Below are 23,599 nucleotides of genomic sequence, written 5' to 3' on the forward strand. Positions count from 1 at the left end.
AGTGATGTGGGAGGCCAGAGGTTTAGGGGTTAATAACTTTATTTAGTGGCGGCGATGTTGGGGAGCGGTGGAATAGGGGGTAATAGCTTTATTATAGTGGAGGCGATATCGGGAGCGGCAGATTAGGGGTTAATAGATTTATTTCGGTGGCGGTGATATTCTGGGGCAACACATTCGGGGGGGTTAATAAGTTTATGTAGGTGTCTGCGATGTCGGGGGCAGCAGATTAGGAGTGTTTACACTTGGGGTTTATGTCAGGGTGTTAGGTTTAAACGTAACTTCCCCCCCATAGACATCAATGGGGTTGCGTTACGGAGCTTTTCATTCCGCGATCGCAGGTGTTAGTTTTTTTTCTAACACTTTCTCCCAATTGATGTCTATGGGGAAAGTGTGCACAAGCACGTCAAAGCAGCGCTTGTATTTTGTGCGGTATGGAGCTCATCGCCACCATATCGCACGCACAAGGCAGCTTTTCCAAAACTTGTAATGGCAGCGCTATGGAGGGTGAAATAATGCAACTTTGGTTGCGTTCGTTTCGCACCCTCTATAGCGCAAAACTTGTAATCTAGGTGAATGTCATATACTTTATAACCACTAAACCTCTAAATCTCTACCTGTTTCTAAGCCCCTGTAGGTCGCCTCTTATCTCAGTGCTTTTTATTAGCTTTTCACAGCAAGACAGTACTAGCCCATGCGATACAGATGCCATATAGATAAACATTGTGCTCACTCCTGTGGAGTTATGCAGGAACCAGCACTAGTTGGTGAAAATGCAAGTTTGTAAAAAGCACTGAGATAAGGGGCAGTCTGCAGAGGCTTAGATACAGGTAATAATAAAGCAAAAAAGTATATTTGTATAACAGTGATGGTTATGCAAAACTGGTGAATCTTTTTAAACTATAGCAATTTTTAAGTAGAATGTCCCTTTAAGTTAGTGTTAGTGAGATGGTCTGGTTGAACTGAAGTTAGGGTTAGTCAGATGGTCTGTGTGAGATGAAGTTAGGGTTAGTGAGATGGTCTGGGTGAGCTGAATTTAGGGGAAACAAAACAGTATGAGGGAAAACACTTCTAAAACTTAATTGTAGCTACACCTATAAAATATATAACACCTTCCTCAAGATATAATAAAATAAAGAAACAACAAACTGTATAGGTGAGCGCTAAACGAAAAGCAAATTGAGATAAGGGCTATAATAAAATAACGATGTGGAGAATAAAAACAGCTTATATAAAAGTAAGTTAAAAAGTTTATACACTTTAATATGAGAACAAGTTAATATAAAAACATATACCTATATAATATATACCAATAAAATATACCTTGCCAGGTTGTATAAAAAAATGCAAATTATACTTATATAGATTACTAAACATATAAAACCAATGATGTTATAATTCACACCTCATTTAGCTATATAAATAATAGCCAAAAGAGTCTCAGTAATGAGTTGACAAAGGTTAACAGTATCTTATAGAAATTGTGGAGCCGGAGAGTTCACACTATTACAACCAGGGGACTGGTAAACAAATTTGGCCAATGCGTGTAGCAATGTGAGAAAGAAAGCCAAGATGGTTCCGGGTCACGTGACCAGGTGCGTTGTTGCATGATTGGTTGGCAATGGCTGCTCCGTAATCCAAGACGTGGGATAGGTCTGGAGGTGATGTTGTCTGTTACCTTGACTCCATTGTGGGATTGGTGGAGAGGCAACTGTGTGAAAACCAAAGTGGATAATAGGTTCAATGCCGGATTTAATCGCTCTGGCGCATGAAATAGATTTGGGCGATGTCTGTATCACAAACCCAGGGAACCCAGTAGAGTCAAAATTCAGCTTAGCAGAAAATAGGCTTTGTATGAGCCCAAACAAATAAGGTTTCAAACAGACTATGTCTGCGAAATCCTGACAGTCACCAAATATAATGTGATTGTTGCCGAGGACTCCTAATTGCAATGTATAGCAAAATGTTCCAAACTTAAAACGGCCCTTATAGCATAAAACACAGTTCCAAACAAAGGAGGGCTATTCAAAGGTGGTGTGGATCCAAGTAAGTCAGTGAATTCTCTACCGGCTTCAGCCCAGGTGGCCTTTATCAAGATAAGTTAAGTCTTACTTGGATACACACCACCTTTGAATAGCAGGATCTCACAGTGTTCTTCCTTTGAACAAGCTACTATTCACAGATACAGACATAGTCTGTTTGAAGCTTTATTTGTTTGGGCTCATACAAAGCCTATTATCTGCTAAGCTGAATTTTGACTCTACGGAGTTCCCTGGGCTTGTGATACATGCTATTTCATGCACCAGAGCGAGTAAAGCCGGCATTGAACCTATTGTCCACTTTGGTTTTCACACAGTTGCCTCTCCACCAATCCCACGATGGAGTCAAGGTAACAGACAACATCACCTCCACAACAGGTATATTTTATTGGTATATATTATATCGGTATAGGTTTTTATATTAACTTGTTCTCATATTTAAGTGTATAAACCTTTTATCTCAATGAGCTGAATTTGGGGTTAGTGAGATGGTCTGGGTGAGATGAAGTTAGGTTTAATGAGATGGTCTGGGTGAGATGAAGTTAGGTTTAATGAGATGGTCTGGGTGAGATGAAGTTAGGGATAGTGAGACGGTCTGGGTGAGATGAAGTTAGGTTTAATGAGATGGTCTGGGTGAGATGAAGTTAGGGATAGTGAGACGGTCTGGGTGAGATGAAGTTAGGGATAGTGAGACAGTCTGGGTGAGATGAAGTTAGGGATAGTGAGACAGTCTGGGTGAGATGAAGTTAGGGATAGTGAGACAGTCTGGGTGAGATGAAGTTAGGGATAGTGAGACAGTCTGGGTGAGATGAAGTTAGGGATAGTGAGACAGTCTGGGTGAGATGAAGTTAGGGATAGTGAGACAGTCTGGGTGAGATGAAGTTAGGGATAGTGAGACAGTCTGGGTGAGATGAAGTTAGGGATAGTGAGACAGTCTGGGTGAGATGAAGTTAGGGATAGTGAGACAGTCTGGGTGAGATGAAGTTAGGGATAGTGAGACAGTCTGGGTGAGATGAAGTTAGGGATAGTGAGACAGTCTGGGTGAGATGAAGTTAGGGATAGTGAGACAGTCTGGGTGAGATGAAGTTAGGGATAGTGAGACAGTCTGGGTGAGATGAAGTTAGGGATAGTGAGACAGTCTGGGTGAGATGAAGTTAGGGATAGTGAGACAGTCTGGGTGAGATGAAGTTAGGGATAGTGAGACAGTCTGGGTGAGATGAAGTTAGGGATAGTGAGACAGTCTGGGTGAGATGAAGTTAGGGATAGTGAGACAGTCTGGGTGAGATGAAGTTAGGGATAGTGAGACAGTCTGGGTGAGATGAAGTTAGGGATAGTGAGACAGTCTGGGTGAGATGAAGTTAGGGATAGTGAGACAGTCTGGGTGAGATGAAGTTAGGGATAGTGAGACAGTCTGGGTGAGATGAAGTTAGGGATAGTGAGACAGTCTGGGTGAGATGAAGTTAGGGATAGTGAGACAGTCTGGGTGAGATGAAGTTAGGGATAGTGAGACAGTCTGGGTGAGATGAAGTTAGGGATAGTGAGACAGTCTGGGTGAGATGAAGTTAGGGATAGTGAGACAGTCTGGGTGAGATGAAGTTAGGGATAGTGAGACAGTCTGGGTGAGATGAAGTTAGGGATAGTGAGACAGTCTGGGTGAGATGAAGTTAGGGATAGTGAGACAGTCTGGGTGAGATGAAGTTAGGGATAGTGAGACAGTCTGGGTGAGATGAAGTTAGGGATAGTGAGACAGTCTGGGTGAGATGAAGTTAGGGATAGTGAGACAGTCTGGGTGAGATGAAGTTAGGGTTAGTGAGATGGTCTGGGTGAGATGAAGTTAGGGTTAGTGAGATGGTCTGGGTGAGATGAAGTTAGGGTTAGTGAGATGGTCTGGGTGAGATGAAGTTAGGGTTAGTAGATGGTCGGTCTTGGTGAGATGAAGTTGGGGTTAGTCAGATGGTTTTGGTGAGTTTAAGTGAGATGGTCGGGTGAGCTGAAGTTAGGGTTAGTAAGATAGGTATGGTGTATCAGATATACAGTTATATTAAATCGGAGTGACTATTTTAAGCAATGTCACAGACAAATAAGGGATACTGTTGTATATAGTGTATTGAATGGGGATCCTAAATTTAAAATTCAGCAGGAAATCAAAAGGTTAATACTGTTTGCAGAAAAAAAAACTGCTTAATTATCAAGGATTTGAAGAGGTTTTTTGGCTGTAGAGCATACCATTACACCCATTTTTTTACACGTTACCGAAAGTTCAAAAGGACATCAAGTGTCCACCTGTCTGCCCTATCGTGGCAAGTATTGAGTCCATCTTATCAAATAAGTTCTTGGATAGGATTTTACAACGCTATGTTGAAAATTTGTCATCCATCATTAAAGACACAGGTGACTCTATAAACAAATTGGAAGGGATAGTTCTTGGCATAGACAAGTGTATCATGTATCCCGTACTGCTGAGCGACATTGGAGGAAATCTCGGAGTTCAGCTGACTTTCCTTACTACAAGTTCATCCTGAACTCCTACTATTCTGCCCTTAATCTTTATAAGCAACAATATTTTTCTAATCTCATCTCTACTCTTTCATCTAAACCTAAACGTCTGTTCTCCACGTTCAACACTCTTCTCCGCCCACCCCCACCTCCTAACACAACCTCTCTCTCAGCTCAAGATTTTGCAAGCAACTTCTAAAACAAAATTGACGCCATCAGAAGCGAAATCAGCTCTCAACATACTTCCAATCTCCCACCCCCTCAAAAGCTCACGATCACCCAAAAATGCTGCTCTTTTGCCCCTGTTAATGAGGATGAAGTTTCTGCCCTTATACTGTCTTCCCTCCTCACTACCTGTCCCCTCGACCCCATCCCCTCACAGCTACTCCCCTCCCTCTCTTCTACCCTCACCCCCATACTCGCACACATTTTCAACCTCTCCCTCAGCACTGGTATATTTCCCTTATCTCTAAAACATGCACTGGTCACACCTATCCTCAAAAAACCTTCCCTTGATCCAACCTCCCCTTCCAATTACCGCCCTATTTCCCTACTCCCTCTTGCCTCAAAGCTCCTCGAAAAGCTAGTTTACGCACGTCTATCCCATTTCCTTACACTAAACTCTCTTCTTGACCCACTGCAATCTGGATTTCGTTCCCATCACTCTACAGAGACAGCAATTGTCAAGGTTACCAATGACCTACTTACAGCAAAATCCAAAGGCCACTTCTCTCTGCTTATCCTCCTTGACCTGTCTGCAGCCTTTGACACTGTTGACCACCCTCTTCTGCTCCAAACCCTCCAATTCTTCGGCATCTGTGACACAGCTCTCTTGTGGTTCTCTTCCTATCTGACTAACCGTACATTTAGTGTAGCCTTCTGTGGAGCATCCTCTGCCCCGTTACCACTTTCTGTTGGGGTACCTCAAGGCTCTGTACTTGGTCCCCTTCTCTTTTCAATCTACACGTCGTCACTAGGTTCCTTAATAAAGTCCCATGGGTTTCAATACCATTTGTATGCCGATGACACCCAAATCTACCTCTCTGCACCAGACCTACCTTGTTCCTTACTAACCCGTGTCACTAACTGTCTTTCTCACATCTCATCTTGGATGTCCTCTCACTACCTTAAGCTAAATCTCTCCAAAACTGAACTCCTTATTTTTTCCCCTTCTTCCAATGTCTCCACCCCCAAAATTTCTATAACTGTTGATAATTCCATCATTACCCCTACCCCGCACGCCCGATGTCTTGGGGTCACACTTGACTCAGATCTTTCCTTCACTCCTCACATTCAGTCCTTGGCTAAAGCCTGCCGCTTCCACCTTAAAAACATTGCTAAAATTAGACATTTCCTTACACAAGATACAACCAAGATTTTAATCCACTCTCTAATCCTTTCCCGCCTCGACTACTGCAATTCCGTCCTCTCTGATCTACCTAGCTGCCGCATAGCTCCTTTACAATCCATTATGAATGCCTCTGCCAGGCTCATCTTCCTTACTCGTCGCTCTTCATCTGCTGCACCTCTCTGCCAATCCCTTCACTGGCTTCCTCTTGCCTCTAGGATTAAACATAAAATCCTCACCCTGACATATAAAGCTCTCAACTGCACTGCTCCCCCCTACATCTCAGAACTTGTCTCTAGATACTCTCCCTCGCGTCCCCTTCGATCAGCTCAGGATCTCCTCCTCTCCTGTTACTTCCTCACATTCCACACATAAGACTCTCCCCTAGTTTTAACAGCTTCAAGCACTCCCTAAAAACTTTACTATTCAGGGATGCATACAACCAACACTAACCTTTCCTAACGCCATTGCTTTCACCTTGAACCCCTTAGATTGTAAGCCTAGGGGCCCAGCTGTTTACAGATCGCTTCATAAGAGCCGACTACAACAGTGAAACTCTCGGCAGGGCCCTTTACCCACTTGACCCCTACAAAAGCTATCCTGTACACCGACTATGTTTACAGCACTGCGGAATCTGTTGGCGCTCTACAAATACCTGATAATAATAATAATACCTTGGATGTACAGAGCTTGTACACATCCATAAAACATGAGAGTGTGATTGTCTGTGTCAAGAAGCTGTTAAGTAACTCTGGTAAACATAATGTGCAACAAATAGAAGTTCTGGAAGAAATATTGAGATTAGTTTTATTTAATAACTTTTTCTTGTTCCAGGATACATGGCACATACAAAACCAGGGGACAGCCATGGGGTCTAATGTTGCCCCCTCATATGCCAACATATTCATGGGTAATTTCGAGGGGAAATGTATGTATGAAAACCAAGTGTATTTACAGTATAGTGCCACTTGGTGGCGCTTTATCGATGATGTGTTTGGCATATGCGGGGGGCAACATTGACTCTTTATATGAGTTTGTAACAGAATTGAATACAGCAGTTAGGGGTATTAAGTTTACACTTACGTGGCATGAGACCACTGTTGCCTTTCTGGATACTGAGGTTTTGAAGGAGGTCTTTAATTTGATATTCACACTAAGGCCACTGATAGGAATAACTTACTTCACTACCATAGTTTTCACCCTGATATTTTATTGAACTCCTTACCTAGGAGTTGGTTGATAAGGGTTAGACGTATTGTGAGTCAAGAAGGCAAAATACAGGATAGACTACATGAGATGGAAGTCAAGTTTTTGAATAGGGCCTATCCTAAAGCGATTACAGAAAAGGAAATTGCAGAAATAAGTGAGATTACTAGGGATTCTTTGCTGTCAAGAAAAAAAGTTAAAAAAGAGAATTACCGATTAGTTTTAGTCTCTAAATACAGTAAAAATAGTAGAGAGATTAAGAACATGGTACACAGACATTGGCATATCTTAAAAAAATTGTAATCCCAATATTAGTAGTATCCAACAGACCACAATGATGGCTTTTAAAAGAAATCGTAATTTGAAGGATTTATTAGTACAGACTGATATAGGCAGCAGTAAAAAACCTACTCAAAGCTTTATAACAGAGAAGAATATGGGTTGTTATCCCTGTTTAGGCTGCTTCAGCTGTAATTCAATGATTAAAGGAGCCACGTTTGTTCACCTCAGATCTGGCAAAATATACAAAATGAGGGATTATTATACTTGTAGCTCCACTTATGTTATATACCTAATAAAATGCTATTTCTATTCCGTCATAACGGCTTTAAAGCCCAGTGTAATTATGACGGAATAGAACGGCATAACGGCATTAAAAGGTTAAAAAGGAGGGAGTTATATTGGATTTTCCCAATGAATGCCCTTAAACCAAATGACATGAACAAAGAGTATGACATCTCTGTGTGTATTTGAGCATTTGATGTGTTATGTTTTTAAGGTGCCACTAGGTGGTGCAGTTTTGAATGTGTACAGGTATTTTGTACAGGTAAATTGGAATAAGTAATTAAGGAACTTGATGGTACTAGTGTGCTATATAAGTGTATGTAATGATGGTTGAATCACATAGCATGCGTAAGAATTGAGAGCACGAAACGTTGCTGTCTGTTGGATTCACAATCTGGAATAAAGTGAGCTGAATTGTATTGTGCTGTGGAGATTTTTTATTTTATGGTGCATCAGAAGCAGCACAGTAAATAGGACCAGTGTCACATGACTTTACCCAGAAGCTCTCACCTCTCCTGTCAGCAGGCAGATGATGCCCAGGGCCTGACTCAGGAACTGCTCTGCCATCTGCTTCCTGTATTTGTTCATCTTGTTCTTTGTCAGTAACTGAGTCTGATGCTATAAATGTGAGACCTGCAAGAAGAAAGGAAGAGATCATGTGAGAGATGAAAAATAATCAGAGCTCTTCCTATATTTTTATTATGAGATATTAAACATGTTTATTTCATTTATGAGCAATCTAATACTACACGTGTGACCAGCTGCATATGCAGCAAATAACATATAAAGTGATAAAATGTGACAATCTTTATATAGCATGTTTGACATTATGGGGCGTCAAATTTATTTAATATTAAAGGGCCAGTAAATACAGTACAGTTGCAAGATAACAACACAATGCAATAGCACTTAGTCTGAATTTCAAATGAGTAGATTTTTTTTGACAATTTCAAAGTTATATGTCTTTTTCTACTCCCCCTCTATCATGTGACAGCCATCAGCCAATCATAAATGCATATACATATATTTTGGAGAATTCACCTGTAAGTGCTCCGTGCACCTCTCCGTCCCAACGCTTCACATTCAACTTTCCGCCCTTCATGCTGGTGCGCTTACGATACTGTTCCCCACAGGAAACCACAAAGATATGGGAACTTCTATACCGCTTCAATGGTGCCCAGGAAGAACCGGAGCCCTCATTGCCGTCTCCAGAAGAAATACAGCACAAGATATAACGTCCTCGCACTCAATGAAATGGAAAACGGACTTAAAAAAAGACCTTCTTTATTTCCACATTTCCATAAAAACAAAGCTTAGAATGATACTTAGAGCCAAACGCGTTTCGTTAGTTAAAACATAACTTCCTCAATGGCTGTTTGGTCTGCAGAACCTGCACAGGTGTTTTATGGAGGAAAAGGTAATTATAATCCCTCCTCCATACTTTTCTTTAACTCCCTAATGAAGTATATTTAACCAATGTTTTTTTTCTTTTTCAAGTAACATTGATGGTGATAATGTATTACCAAGAGTTTTTGCCCTTCTGCTGGAAAAGTTGAAACCTATCTCCACAATTTCAGACAAAAATGTTCACTGAATAAAGAAAGGCAGTGTAAATTCATACCTGATCAAACATTAATTTTTTGTAGAAAATGGTATGATGGTTGTTCAATTATATACTCGAGCATCTATATAGTTATAGCAAATACAAATTTATATGTACACAATATGCCTATTATGTTCCGATTTATCATCTATATATAGATATAAATAATAAGTCTACATTTTTTATATATACTTCATTAGTATGCATTTAACTTATGGAAAATGAAAAAGATGTGTATACATTTATATATATGTATATATGTAATGAAATACAATGTGATTCTAGGCAACCATTTGTTCTGCAAAATCCAGGCATTAGGGAGTTAAAGAAAAATATGGAGGAGGGATTATAATTACCCATTCCTCCATAAAACACCTGTGCAGGTTCTGCAGACCAAACAGCCAATGAGGAAGTTATGTTCAGGGCCGGACTGGTAAACCAGACCAGCCCTGGAAATGTTAGAAGACCAGCCCCCCCACTCGGTCCCAACCCCCCCCCCCCCGTATATTTAACACACACACAAAGAGTTTGTATGGTGGCATACATATTAATAAATAAAACATGAACTGCAGCATAGCATACATGCAATTAAAGGGTTAAATTACTGGGGGATAGCACACAACAGTGATTTAATCTTACTCCTTTAAATCACATGCAACAGCCATGTGTTAAGCCTGTATGATTACCTCCTCAAAATATTTTTTGATGCATAAACATTGATTTTTAAGTCCCCTTAATTAATACTAAAAAAGTGGTCCTATCCATTACACATACTAAATCATCATACTAAGGCATATAAAGACATGCAGCAGCAATGCACACCTAGAAATTGTGTGTATGTATATATACAATTTTTATAAAAGTATATAATATATATACTTTTATAAAAACTGTATCTTGGCTGATGAGCCCTTCTTTTTAATGTTTTATCTTTAGTGTGATGAGCCCTACTTCTGTCCAAATATGCATTGAAGAGCAGTAAATCATTCCAGGAGGGGGAGGGGGTCTGCTCCTCTGAGAAACCGCTGTGTCTTTTTTAGATCAAATACACAGTAGATGCAGTTAACCTAGCAGAGACAGGACTACAGTGTAAATATGTTACAGCCTTTTTACACCCATGGGGTTAACTGCATCTACTAGTATTTAATTTGAGCCGTTTCTCAGGAGGTTATGTGGTGGGAGGAGATTTCTCCTTGCTCAGTGCTGTGCCAAAGGAGAGTTTTTACAGCTCAGCTATAAGTTCCATACCATCGGTTTAGGCTTCAGAAGTGCTAGGAGGAATTGCAAAGTTGCTCATCCTCCTCTTCTCTTGTCTCCTGTGCGCAGCTGGGACAGTTGGTAAGGGGGCTGGATCTGTCTAGGCATACATTGCTCGGCTGCACTCCCTAGTTACACACTACTGCTGGTGTCATGTTTAACCCTCACAAGTTTCAACCACTAGTTGGGCTCTGCACCCAGGGAATTGAGCATGGGAAGAACACTAGTAATTACCAGAGTGATGCTGTCTTTTTCCCATTTCACCATACTGCAGTCTCAGTCCAGAGGGACATCCCCAGTTCCCAGATGATTGCTGCTCAGGGCGGGAGCCCCTCCCTCCTCCTCTGATTTGACAGCATAATCAGCATTTTGCTGCATGGCAATCTGGGACATGTAGTCTCCTGTCCTGAACTAGCAGAGTTAGCATCTTAAAAAAAACGACTTTTTTGACTGCATATTTCAGTGCGGCCGCTCCTGACCCTCCCTCACCTGACCTGACCTGCTGCTCACATCATGCCTGAATGAGTGGCTGAGCCTGTTTGTTGCTTCACTTGCTGGCGGCTCTGCCACTAGTGCGCTCCCTCACAAGTTGTCACAACTGTCTGTGCTTTGCTATTGCGAGTTTGCTGCCGGCCCACCGGGATTTTTCCCGGTATCACGGCGGCCCAATCCGGCCCTGGTTATGTTTTAACTAACGAAACGCGTTTGGCTCTAAGTATCATTCTCAGCTTTGTTTTTATGGGAATGTGGAAATAAAGAAGGTTTGTTTGAAGTCCGTTTTCCACTTAACCCCTTAATGACCACAATGTACCCTGTATGTTACTGGTCGTTAAGGGTTTTTTCAGGACATAATAGCACAAGTCTTGCAAGAATACACTATTAATGCCCTCCCTCTAGCAGGCTTTGTGGAATAGAGCAGTCTCAACGCTGGTGGCAAGACCTCGCTATAAAACAATCAAGTCCCAAAAAAAGGCCAGTGACATACTAATTGAGTGTGAGGACGTTATATCTTGTGCTGTATTTGTTCTGGAGACGGCGATGAGGTCTCAGGTTCTTCCTGGGCACCATTGAAGCGGTATAGAAGTTCCCATATCTTTGTGGTTTCCTGTGGGGAACAGTATCGTAAGCGCACCAGTGTGAAGAACGTGAAGGGCGGAAAGTTGAATGTGAAGCGCTGGGACGGAGATGTGCATGGAGCGCTTACAGGTGGATTCTACTTGTATGTTTATTCTCATCGAAGGGTAAGCTGCTCGTTTTTCCTATTCCGATCCCCTCACATGGAGGACGACTTTGAAAACGCTAGTAAGACGGTATATAAGACGCTGGTGGTAAGCGCTATGGATATGAATATATTTCATTAAGTATTCAGAGGGCAGAAGTGTTTGTGATTATTGGGATTGAAGTTTGGAAAGTCTGGAACTTTGTGTATTGGGACTGAACTATATAGTTTGGAGTAGTGAATAAATCACAGACACGCCTAATGGCACTTGCGTTTTCAGTTATACTGTGAATGAAGTAGGTTGAAACTTTTCACAATAATAACAAGCACCTACGGTCTATTACAAAACATGACTATCAAGTATAATTGAGTATAAAATGCAAGTGCTTAAAGGGATTTATTAACAAAGCAAATGTGTTATATTTGAGTGAAGAAACAAAAAGTACAAATGAAAGCCCAATAAATAATCACTATACTCTGTACTGCCTATTCTTTGGTATACTCACAATTGGGAACTGTATAAGGACATTATCAATTCAATACAGAAAAGCTGATTTGGATAGACACTAATGGCTGCTGAGAGTTTTGTATTTAAAATTTTTGAAAGTATATGTGAAGATGGTGATGACTTTGATGAGGAGGCTATAGAAAGAGAAGAAAATTAAAATGTAGGCTCTCTTTTTTTCAAAATGGAGAAGTTATTAAAGCAGGACACTCGCTTGGAACTGGACATTAAAACTGTTTTGATTTATCGAAAGTTTCTCCGTATATCAAGAGGTTTAAGGATAAAAAAAGTTTCCATCTTTTGAGGTCACAGAATCATCTTTTATTACTAGATGGAATGAAATATTGACCAACTGCTCATTGGCGTTAATGGACTTGTTGATTGAATACAAAAAACAACAGAAGTTGATCCTGAACAAAGATATTAAAAGTATTCAGGAATACATTCGTCCTTTAACAGCCAATGAGGAGTTTCCAAAATATGATGATAAAATTGGGAAGATAATTTCTGATTTAAAGGAACATATGTGGCATTTTTAAAAAATAGTGAGGTCTCAAAAAACCGGGACAGCACAGGCAAAGTGAAAGGAAATAAAATACGTAGAGGGGGCAGGAAAAGGTATAAGGAAAATATACAATCAGCAGCAAGAAAAACCGAGGTATCCTCAGAGACAGAGGAAAAATCAGGAGAGGAAGTATATTTAACCAATAATAATGTGGTTCATTTATCATCATATAAATAAACCAATAGTCAGATTAAAGAACTATCTTTGGGTTTAAACTTCTCTCCATCCTGTCATTTTGACCTTTTTAACATTATAGTAGACATAAATAAATTTGTCAGGTCACTAGTGTTAAAAAAACATTTTCATAGCGTACAACAGCTTGAATTAGACACTCTAATAAGTGAGCCATCTCCAAATAAAGGTACAGATGATTTTTTATTTACGGATATATATGCAGAATTAGATCTAATATCATTACAAAATGAGACATAAGAGGGGGAAGGTAATCAGATGGTAGAAAAGTTGGCTCTGTCAAAATTTAAGAAAAAATATACTTTTTATCCTGTTAATACTAGATCCAATGCAATTGAGATCTTCCAGAAAACAGTGGAAAATGAATGATGTATTTTGCATAAAAATATCAATAGGAATGACCACAAAAGAGATAATTTGAGTAAACAAGAAATTGAAGCAATAGAACAACTAAAAACTGAGGATAATATAATAATCCGCAAATCTGATAAAGGGGGAAATGTTATTTTAAATAAAAGTGACTATGTGAAAGAGGCATTTAGACAGTTGGGGGACCCAGAGGTTTACGAACTGTTAACATATTATCCCACTATGAGTTTTAAGAATATTTTAACATCAATTGTAGATTGGGCACTTAGCCAGGGAGTCATAAGTAATAAGAATTCTGAATATTTAATTGAAGATTATACCATTACAGCTATCTTCCATTATCTCCCCAAGATTCATAAAAGTCTGGACAATCCTCCGGGAAGACCTATCATTGCCGGTATTGGGTCTTTGAATGAATCTTTGGGGGAGATAATTGATGACGTATATCTACAACCTCTTGTGAACAATGTAAGAAGTTTTGTACAGGACACAACCGATCTGATAAGACAAGTAGAGAAAATAGAATAGAATGAAGAATACCATTTTGTAACTATCGATGTGGTGTCCTTGTACACTTCTATTCTATTCCCCACACACAAGGCATTGAAGCCACAAGATTCTTTCTGGATACATACTCAGGATATGATATGGAGACCAAGGAATTTATACTAAAGTCATTGGAATATTTGTTGACACATAATTTTTTTTATGTTTAACGGTAATTTTTACCTCCAGAGACGTGGAACAGCTATGGGGGCAAAATTTGCCCCCACATATGCCAATCTTTATTTGGGTTGGTGGGAGCTGTTCCACGTCTTTGGGGGCGACAATCCATTTAGGGAAAGCATCATTTTTTATGGTCGCTATATTGACGACCTTCTATTTATTTGGAAAGGTGAGCAAACAGATGTATATAGATTCCTTGAAGTATTGAAGAATAACAAAATGAATTGGATTTTACGATGGATGTTTCCAGAGACTCCATATCATATCTTGATGTGTGTTTAAAACCAGACAGCCAAAAAAAGAAAATTGAAGTTAGTCTCTATAGGAAACCTACAGCAGGTAATACGCTGTTAAATGCAAAATCCTGTCATCCAAGGCATATCATAAGTGCAATCCTAAAGGGAAAGTATATGAGGGTTAAGAGAAACAGCACCAATGACATAGAGTATGAACAACAGGCAGAGGAAACCACCAATAGGTTTCTAAATAGAGGTTATGAAAAAGATTTACTTTTAAAAGCCAAAAGTAAGGTTGATACAATCAACAGAGAGGATTTATTAATGTCCAGGGACAAGAATAAAAAAGTGAAAGAGATAACTAATTCAAAACCTTATTTTGTCACTACTTACAGCAAAGAGTATAATTATATATGTGGTATTATTAAGAGAATGAGTTGCCCATCCTTAAGACAGATATGCAATTGTCTGAAATTGTGGAGAGAGGTTTCAACTTTTCCAGTAGAAGGGCAAACATTCTAGGTAATACATTATCACCATCAATGTTACTTGAAAAAAGACAAAAAAAATAAAAAAGACATTGGTTGTCCAGTAAAAGTGGATTTTATAGGTGTGGAAGTAATTGTTGCAAGACCTGCTCTTACCTTAAATTGGGTGATAAGTTCACCTCCCAAAATAAACAAAAAACATACAGTATTAGGCAATATATCAATTGTAACACTAAATATGTTATATATCTGTTAACGTGTGAAAGATGTGGGAAAAAGTATGTAGGTTTAACAACAAGAACCTTAAAGGATCGTTTTTTGGAATATCTTAGAGAAATAGATGACCCTGAATCTACAACCCCCATTGCCACACATTTTCACAGATATAACTCAGACAGTTCATTACTAAAAATTCAAGGTATAGAACATATAAAGAGACATCCTAGAGGTGGGCAAATGGTTAAGGCCCTTAGGAAACAGGAAGTATTTTGGATTTTTCACTTAGGAACAAGAATTCCCTCAGGATTAAACTCAGTATGGGATGTAAAAATGTTCACTGAATAAAGAAAGGCAGTGTAAATTCATAGCTGATCAAACATTAATTTTTTATATAAAATGGTATGATGGTTGTTAAATTGTATACTAGAGCATCTTTATAGTTATAGCAAATACAAATTTATATGTACACAATATGCCTATTATGTTCCGATTTATTATATATATATATATATATATATATATATATATATATAAAAATATATACGTCTACATTTTTATATATACTTCATTAGTATGCATTTAACTTATTAAAAATGAAAAAGATGTGTATACATTTATATATATATGTATATATGTAATGAAATACAATGTGATTCTAGGCAACCATTTGTTCTGCAAAATCCAGGCATTAGGGAGTTAAAGAAAAGTATGGAGGAGAGATTATAATTACCTATTCCTCCATAAAACACCTGTGCAGGTTCTGCAGACCAAACAGCCATTGAGGAAGTTATGTTTTAACTAACGAAACGCGTTTGGCTCTAAGTATCATTCTCAGCTCTGTTTTTATGGAAATGTGGAAATAAAGAAGGTTTTTTTGAAGTCCGTTTTCCGCTTCAATGAGTGCGAGGACGTTATATCTGGTACATATATTTAGTGACTTCTTGCACATGCTCAGTAGAAGCGGGTGACTCAAAAAGTGTAAATATAAAAAGACGGTGCACATTTTGTAAATCAAAGTAAATTGCAAAGGTGTTTAAAATTGCATGCTCTATCTAAATCATGAATGTTTAATTTTGACTTAAGTGTCCCTTAAAACTCATTAGAAGCAAAAGGTGACTGTATACAGGAATATTCATGGTTATCTGATAAATCATGAAGCAGATGTAAAACACTAAGTGCCACAGCTCCCTGGTTACCAGTCATCCTGTAATTTATGGGATTATCCCAAACTGGTAGCTCTGTCCTGCTGCACTTTAGTTTTTCATTTGCTGTTTATGCTCACACCGGAATCTGCCCCAAATCATACAACCCACATATTACCTTGATCATAGGATAAAATTACAAATTATGTGAGGCTGCTAAAGGGAGGACACAACAAATACTGGGCACCAAGTATTTGCCCTACTACATGTGCTGTAAGCCTGGTCTTTATACCTACTACCCTCTGAACAGCTGTGCTTATGCTTCATTTTATATTATATATATGTGAGTGTGTGTGGTTTTCCTCTTCATATTTAGTTAAATGTCTTCATGTCACCCTTTACTTTTCACCTCTCTTAACGCCATTAAGATAGTCATAAATGGTCAATTATAGCAAAAGTAATAATAATAATAATAATAATATCTAACAGCAATAAGAAACTTTTTTTTTTTTTTTTTACAATTTTTTCCCCAGTTAAGATCCCATCACATATACAAGTAATAAATATACGATTATTATAAACAGGTCAGACTTTTACCCATCACCCTAACACACAGACTGTACTTTATCAAGTCCTCACTCCCTCAAATACAGCTTGCTTATTGTATCAGCCCCCTCACATTGTAGTCCCTATACAGCCCCCTCCCACCAAAGCCCCTGTACAGAATATCAGCCCCCCTTCTGTCTCACACATCAGTCCCTGTACAGATGCAGACCTCTCTCACACACCCCAGTCCTGTACTGGTTCCCAGCCCCCCTCTGCCTCACAAATAAGCCCCTGTACAAGTTGTCAGACCCCACTGTCTACCAGCCTAGCTCCTGTACCGGCCTGTACAGTCCCTGTATCCTCCCCCTCTGATTCACTCCCCAGCCCCTCTAAAGTCTCTCAGCCCCCTTCTGTCTCACACTCCATCCCTTGTACAGGCACTCAGCCCCCTCTGTCTCACACCTCAGCCCCTGTACAGGTTCTCAGCCCCCCTCTGTCTCATAATCCAGCCCCTATACAGACTCTCATCCCCTCTGTCGCACACCCCAGTCCCTGTGTAGACTCTCAGCCCCCTCTGTCTCACACCCCAGATCCTATACAGACTCTCAATCCATCTGTCTCTCACCCCAGTCCCTGTGTAGACTCTCAGCCCCCTCTGTCTCACACACCAGCCCATATACAGACTTTCAACCCCTCTGTCTCACACTCCATCCCTTGTACATGCTTTCAGCCCCCTCTGTCTCACACCTCAGCCCCTGTACAAGCTCTCAACCCCTCTCTCTCACACCCTAATCCTGTATTGGTTTGCAGCCCTCCTCTGCTTCACACCTAAGCCCATGTAATGTATAAGATCTCAGCCCTCCTCTCTCTCACACCCCAGTCCCTGTAAGACCCTCACCCCCCCCCCCTCTGTCTCCCTCTCTAGCTCCCATACAAATTCATAGCCCTCCCCTCTGTCTTAAACTCGAGCCCCTGTACAGACACGTAGCCCCCCTCACACCACAGCCCCTGTATAGACCCTTAGCCCCCTCTGTCTCACACCCCAGCCCCTGTACAGATTCTCAGACCCTCTCTCTCACACACCCCAGTCCTGTACTGGTTCTTACCCCTCCTCTGCCTCACACCTAAGCCCCTGTACGAACTCTCAGTCCCCTCTGTCGACTCTTAGCCCCCTCTGTCTCACACCTCATACCCTGTAAAAGACGCTCAGCCACCCTCTCTCTCTCACAGCCCAGTCCTGTACTGGTTCTCAGCCCCCTCTGTCTCACACCTCATACCATGTGCAAGTTCTCAGCCCCCTCTGTTTCATACCCCAGTCCCTGTGCAGAATCTCATCCCCCTCTTTTTATACTCCAACTCCTCTATAGACTCTCAGTCTGCTCTGCCTCACACCCCAGCCCCTGTACAGACTCTCAGCCCTTCCATCTGTATCACACTCTAGTCCATGTACAGACCATCAGCACCACTCACATCCCAGCCTCTTTACAGACTCAGCACCCCTCACAACTCAGCCCCTTTATAGATTATCAGCCCCAATCACACCCCAGCCCCTGTAGAGACTCACAGACCTATCTCTCTCACACACACACACTAGTCTCGGTATTGGTTCTCAGTCCCCCTCTGCCTCACACCTAAACACCTGTAAAGTGTCTCTGTCTCACACTCCAGCCCATGCTCAGCCCTCCTCACATCCCAGTCCCTGTATAGACTCTCAGCCCCCTATGTCTCACACATCCCTCCTGCCCTTGTACAGAATCTCAGCCCCTCTCACACCTCAGCTCTTGTAGAGACTCAGAGACCTCTCTCTCACAAACACATCAGTTCCTGTATTGGTTCTCATTCCCCCTCTGCCTCACACCTAAGCCCCTGTACAGTCTCTTACCCCCTCTGTCTCACACCCCAGCCCTTATACAGACTTTCAGTCCTCTCCTCTGCATCACACTCCAGCCTATGTACAGATGCTCAGCCCTCCTCACATCCCAGTCCCTGTATAGACTCTCAGCCCCCTCTGTCTCACACACCCAAGCCCCTATACAGATTCTCAGTCCATCTCTCTTACACACACTCACCCCAGCCCTGTACTGGTTCACAGTCCTCCTCTGCCCCACATCTAAGCCCCTGCACAGACTATTAGCCCCCTCTGGCTCAGACATCATCCGTTCTCTGGCTTACAACACAGCCCCTATACAGACCCACAGCACCTGTACAGGTTCTCAGCTCCCCTCTCCCACATAAAGCCCTCCTCGTCCTCTTAACCCCAATCTCCGCCCCCACAGCTCACCCTCTTAACCCCACTCTCTGCACCCACACGTTAGTTGTCATACTTCCTTAAATCACTTACCTGCCTGGTAGCAGCTAGATCCAGTCCTGTTAAAGGAAAGATGATGTCACTGCAGTCACGTGGCATCTGTGTGTTCACGGTCCTTTTGCTAGAAGGGATCGAGCTGTGACTCGAGGATAAAGTACTGGAAGGAGGCTGTGTGTGTGAGGCAGAGGGAACCTCTGTATAATATTATTTATCTGTATATAATGCACTGGGGAGGTATTTGTGTGTGAGGCAATTTGAATATCTATATATTATATACTTGTAGATAAGGTATACTGTGATTATGGAACTAAGTATATCAACCTTGTGACCCCGCCTCTTTTACCGTACTTCTGCACTGCATGCTGGGAGTAGGTTTCCTGCTACCGTTTGATTCCCTGCTGAAGATCACGCTGGAAATTATATCCTGGGATTTATAGCACTTTCTCCGTGTTTGTTTCCTGGGATGTGCTGACTCTCAGCTGCGTAATAACCAAGTCCGTAAATCAGATATAGACTGATGGGTTTCATATGTGTGCAATGTTATTTGTGTATAACTGTACTAGTGTGTGTGACTGAGTTTATACTGTGTGTGTGAGATAAATGTGTAGCTAATTGCAGACGTAGTAGCACAATTCCACATGATATGTAGCTCCATATAAGGTCTATAAACTATGTCTTTTGTTCTTTATATTAGATTGCGGGGAAGTGCAGTACATATTAGGTAGAGGGAATATTATATATGTATATTAGGTACTGGGGAGGGGTGTTGTGTGCGCTTGTGCAGAGGGAACATCTCTATAATATATAATTATCTTTATATAAGGTACGGAGAGGGTCTGTGTGTGATGCATAGTCACGGGTTATTATAATTTAAAATTACATAGCGACTGTGTAATGCTATTTCACTACCACAAATGGGTGGAACCTCTCTACTATGGTTTTGTAGAAGTTGGCTCTATTTGAGTGAGAGGGAACCTAAGGTACTATGGAGAGGCAGGGCCGGCTTAACAATGGGACCAACAGGGTCCCATGGACCCAGGCGGCACTTGACAGGGGGCGGCACTTCAGTCAGTGACTATCACATTTATAGTCAGACTGCAGCTCCTGTCTGCCGCTCCTGTGACCGTCTTCTCAGCTCTCTGGGGAATCCGTTTAATATTGACAGCGGCACAGCCGCTCCTAACCTACCTTGGTCAATGAAACACTATGAGATCTGACTATCTCTGTGGGGTCACTCCGGGTTAGTGGGTGGGACTGACAGCAGCGGGTCAGGAGCGACACACACAGTCACTTCCCATACAGATTTTCTGCTCAGTGCTGCTGCTTCCCTCCTGAGTCCCGCCCAATAACAAAGTGTGATCACTCAGCTGCCTAAACTTTTCTATGGGGCAGGGCAGCTGACTCGGGAGGGAAGCAGCAGAAGGCAGCACGTTTATTCCCCTCTAGGCTGGGTGTGCAGGGAACTGAGGTCCAAGCCCATTAGCCCAGTGGAGATAGGAAGACTGGGGAATGGAAGGTAGGTAAATTTTCCCCTAAGCACCAGTTTTCAAAATGATTTTGCATTTGCTGATGTCATGAATCAATGAATATAACAAAATAACAGGAGGAACTTCAGACCGGCATGTCACATGATTCAGATCAGTAGCAAACACTACTAGAAATGTTTGCTGCTGCTCTGAATCATGTGACATGCTGGTCTGAAGTTTCTCCTGTTATTTTGTCTGACAGCCAGGCTAGCATGTGACAGAATATGCAGCCTGAGGGCAGGGACTAGTAAAGGGTGATGTCTGGTCTCTGCTGTGACAGTGTTATGCTGTTTGGGTGGAGGCAGGTACATAAAATGTATATGTGAACAGTTAATCAAATAAAAGGTAGTCAAACTGCAAAGCTGTGTATTTATGATAATGTGGAGATAAAGGTCATTAAACTATTATTTATATATATATATATATATATATATATATATATGTGTGTGTTTGTGTGTGCATAGTATAGTCATTGTGGCATTCAAGTTTTAATTAAAATGGCATTCAAATTTAATTGCAGTGTTATGGATGGAGTTAGATAGGTAGAAGTGTGTGTGTGTGTGGGGGTGGGGGGGCGTCATTTTGATCTCGGACCCAGGCAGCACAATGTCTTGAGCCAGCCCTGTGGAGAGGTCTGTATGTTTGAGAGGCAGAGGGAACAACTCTATAATATATATCTATAGAAAATACATATCTGTCTCTAAGTGGATTTATCAGATAACAACTGCACTTTATACTAACTTTATGACTGTAGCCAACCTTGTTGTCTGTGGACTAAACCCCAGATTGGCTTCTCTAAATAAAGAAAATGCTGGGTGGAGTTTGGCTATTGGAAAATAACTGCTGTAAAAAAGGATGTTAATGTTAGACTTGGCTGATATGTTATTCTTAGCAACACAACAGGAATGTCCTATAATTACAAGTTGTGTAAAGTCCCTTTAAGTGGATAGTAGCTCAGGCAGACAAACTGATTAAAGCCCATTCATCCCTGTGACACAGCCGAGACTTGAATCCTGGGAAGTTTGTTTAATTGAGGGAACTGCCGGGGTATAAATAGCGCCTCTTATCAAACTCTAGGTGCCATTAAACAATGTTGGTGATGTGGAAAAATAATAAATGTCTTTTGTTTCACATGCTATAAGCTACTGCAGTATATTGTAAAACTGTACATGGGTACAGACTAGGGAATTCCAGAGAATTATCACCAATTTGGGCTTATAGTTTAATTCACTAATTTATTAATGCAAAATAAAGTTGGGTTCTAAAAATGCTAGGTCTATTGAAAAGACAGCATATAGTTTGTGTGGGCAAAATAAACACAATGGAATTGATATTCAAAAACAATAAATGTAAATGGTTGGAAACGGCTTCACACAAGGTTGTCAAATGGCTCAAATGAAAGGGTTAAAGGTTTGTAAATAGTAACATAAAATAAAAAAAGCTATGTATTGTTAAAGGCACGGTCTACTCCAGAATGTTTATTGTTATTATTACCCATTCCCCAGTTTTGCACAACCAGCATGGTTGTATTAATACACTTTTTACCTCTGTGATTACCTTGTATCTAAGCCTCTGCAGAAAGCCCCCTTATTCCAGTTGTTTTTACAGTCATGCATTTTAGCCAATCAGTGCTTACTCCTAGGTAACGCCACGTGTATGTGCACAATGTTACCTATATGGCACAAATGAACTAACACCCTCTAGCTGTGAAAAACGGTCAAAATGTCCTGAGATAAGAGGCGGCCTTCAAGGTCTTAGAAATTAGCATATGAGTCTACCTAGGATTAGCTTTCAACAAACAATACTAAGAGAACAAAGCAAATTTGATGATAAAAGTAAATTGAAAAGTTTTTTTTAAAATTGCATGTCCTATCTGAATCATGGACATTTAATTTTCTCTCTCTCTTTCTTTCTCTCTCTCCTTCCCTCTCTTCCTGTTACTGTGAAGATCATGTACAATACACATCACTGCGGTTGTCATTAAAGCGTAAACATTATAAGAATATCTGGCAAATTCAGTTGCTGAACAAGACAATGTCTGACAAGACTGAGAACCAAACCTCAGACCTTCCTGATGTACACAGAGGTAAGCGGGACGTCACATGCATGTCACCTGGTTTTGTTATCGGAATGAAATATTTACATTAACTAAGCCGAAACTTCAGTGATCTGATCATCTTAAAGGGACATAGGGGTTGATAGTATATTGGTAATGTACAGAAGTCTCTACTACACAGTTTATAAAATCCTGCTTTATTCTTGTGTTTAATGACCAGATCGGCACTGTGTGCTCATGCCCAGTCTCTGCGTAAAGAGCGCTTATTAGTAGGTAAGCTCCATGCATAGTGTACCAACCAATCAGCTATTGCACATGTTGCCAATTTCTTATATACCAAATGTCTACACATGGTTTTGTTTGTTTTTGTAGGCAGTTTGCATTGCACAGTGTCTTACTCTTGAATTGTACAACACCAGCTGATGAAATCAGAGTGCAATCTGTACATGACAGCAGTGCTTGTCATCAGAGTATACTGAAGTATGCTCACAAGTGTGCTCTATAAATGGCTGCAGTGTTTGTCGTTGGAGCATTCAAAATTAGATTCAGGAGCACGCTCTATATGTGCAGCAGTGCTTGTCATGAGAGCATACTGAGGTAGGTTTAGGAGCGCACTCTATACATGGCAGTAGTGCTTATCATGAGAGCATACTGAGGTAGGTTTAGCAGCGCACTCTATACATGGCAGCAGTGTTTGTCATGAAAGCATACTTAGGTAGAACAGGAGCGTGCTCTATATATGGCAGCAGTGCTTGTCATGAAAGCATACTTAGGTAGAACAGGAGCGTGCTCTATACATGGCAGTAGTGCTTGTCATGAGAGCATACTGAGGTAGAACAGGAGCGTGCTCTATACATGGCAGTAGTGCTTGTCATGAGAGCATACTGAGGTAGAACAGGAGCGTGCTCTATATATGGCAGTAGTGCTTGTCATGAGAGCATACTGAGGTAGAACAGGAGCGTGCTCTATATATGGCAGTAGTGCTTTTCATT

General features: G+C 40.9%; 2 protein-coding genes across 3 annotated transcripts in view; one reads left to right on the forward strand and one right to left on the reverse strand.

Annotated features, from left to right (window-relative positions):
- The window catches only part of LOC128657001 (oocyte zinc finger protein XlCOF7.1-like), a 107,694-nt gene extending 88,586 nt beyond the window's left edge, over positions 1–19,108 (reverse strand). The window contains exons 1-2 of the mRNA XM_053711216.1: positions 19,059–19,108; positions 8,161–8,283 (exon numbers count right to left, since the gene is read on the reverse strand). Coding sequence (XP_053567191.1) covers positions 8,161–8,238 — 78 coding nt within the window. The 5' untranslated portion in view covers positions 8,239–8,283; positions 19,059–19,108. The remainder of the gene's footprint in view (positions 1–8,160; positions 8,284–19,058) is intronic.
- A 65-nt stretch (positions 19,109–19,173) lies between these two features.
- LOC128657003 (oocyte zinc finger protein XlCOF6.1-like) overlaps positions 19,174–23,599 on the forward strand; it is a 35,767-nt gene continuing 31,341 nt past the window's right edge. For both annotated transcript variants that reach the window (XM_053711218.1, XM_053711219.1), the window contains exons 1-2: positions 19,174–19,519; positions 22,500–22,637. In XM_053711218.1, the coding sequence (XP_053567193.1) occupies positions 22,586–22,637 (52 nt within the window). In that variant the 5' untranslated portion in view covers positions 19,174–19,519; positions 22,500–22,585. The remainder of the gene's footprint in view (positions 19,520–22,499; positions 22,638–23,599) is intronic.

Source organism: Bombina bombina, chromosome 4 (assembly GCF_027579735.1).
Source record: "Bombina bombina isolate aBomBom1 chromosome 4, aBomBom1.pri, whole genome shotgun sequence".
Lineage (NCBI taxonomy): Eukaryota > Metazoa > Chordata > Amphibia > Anura > Bombinatoridae > Bombina > Bombina bombina.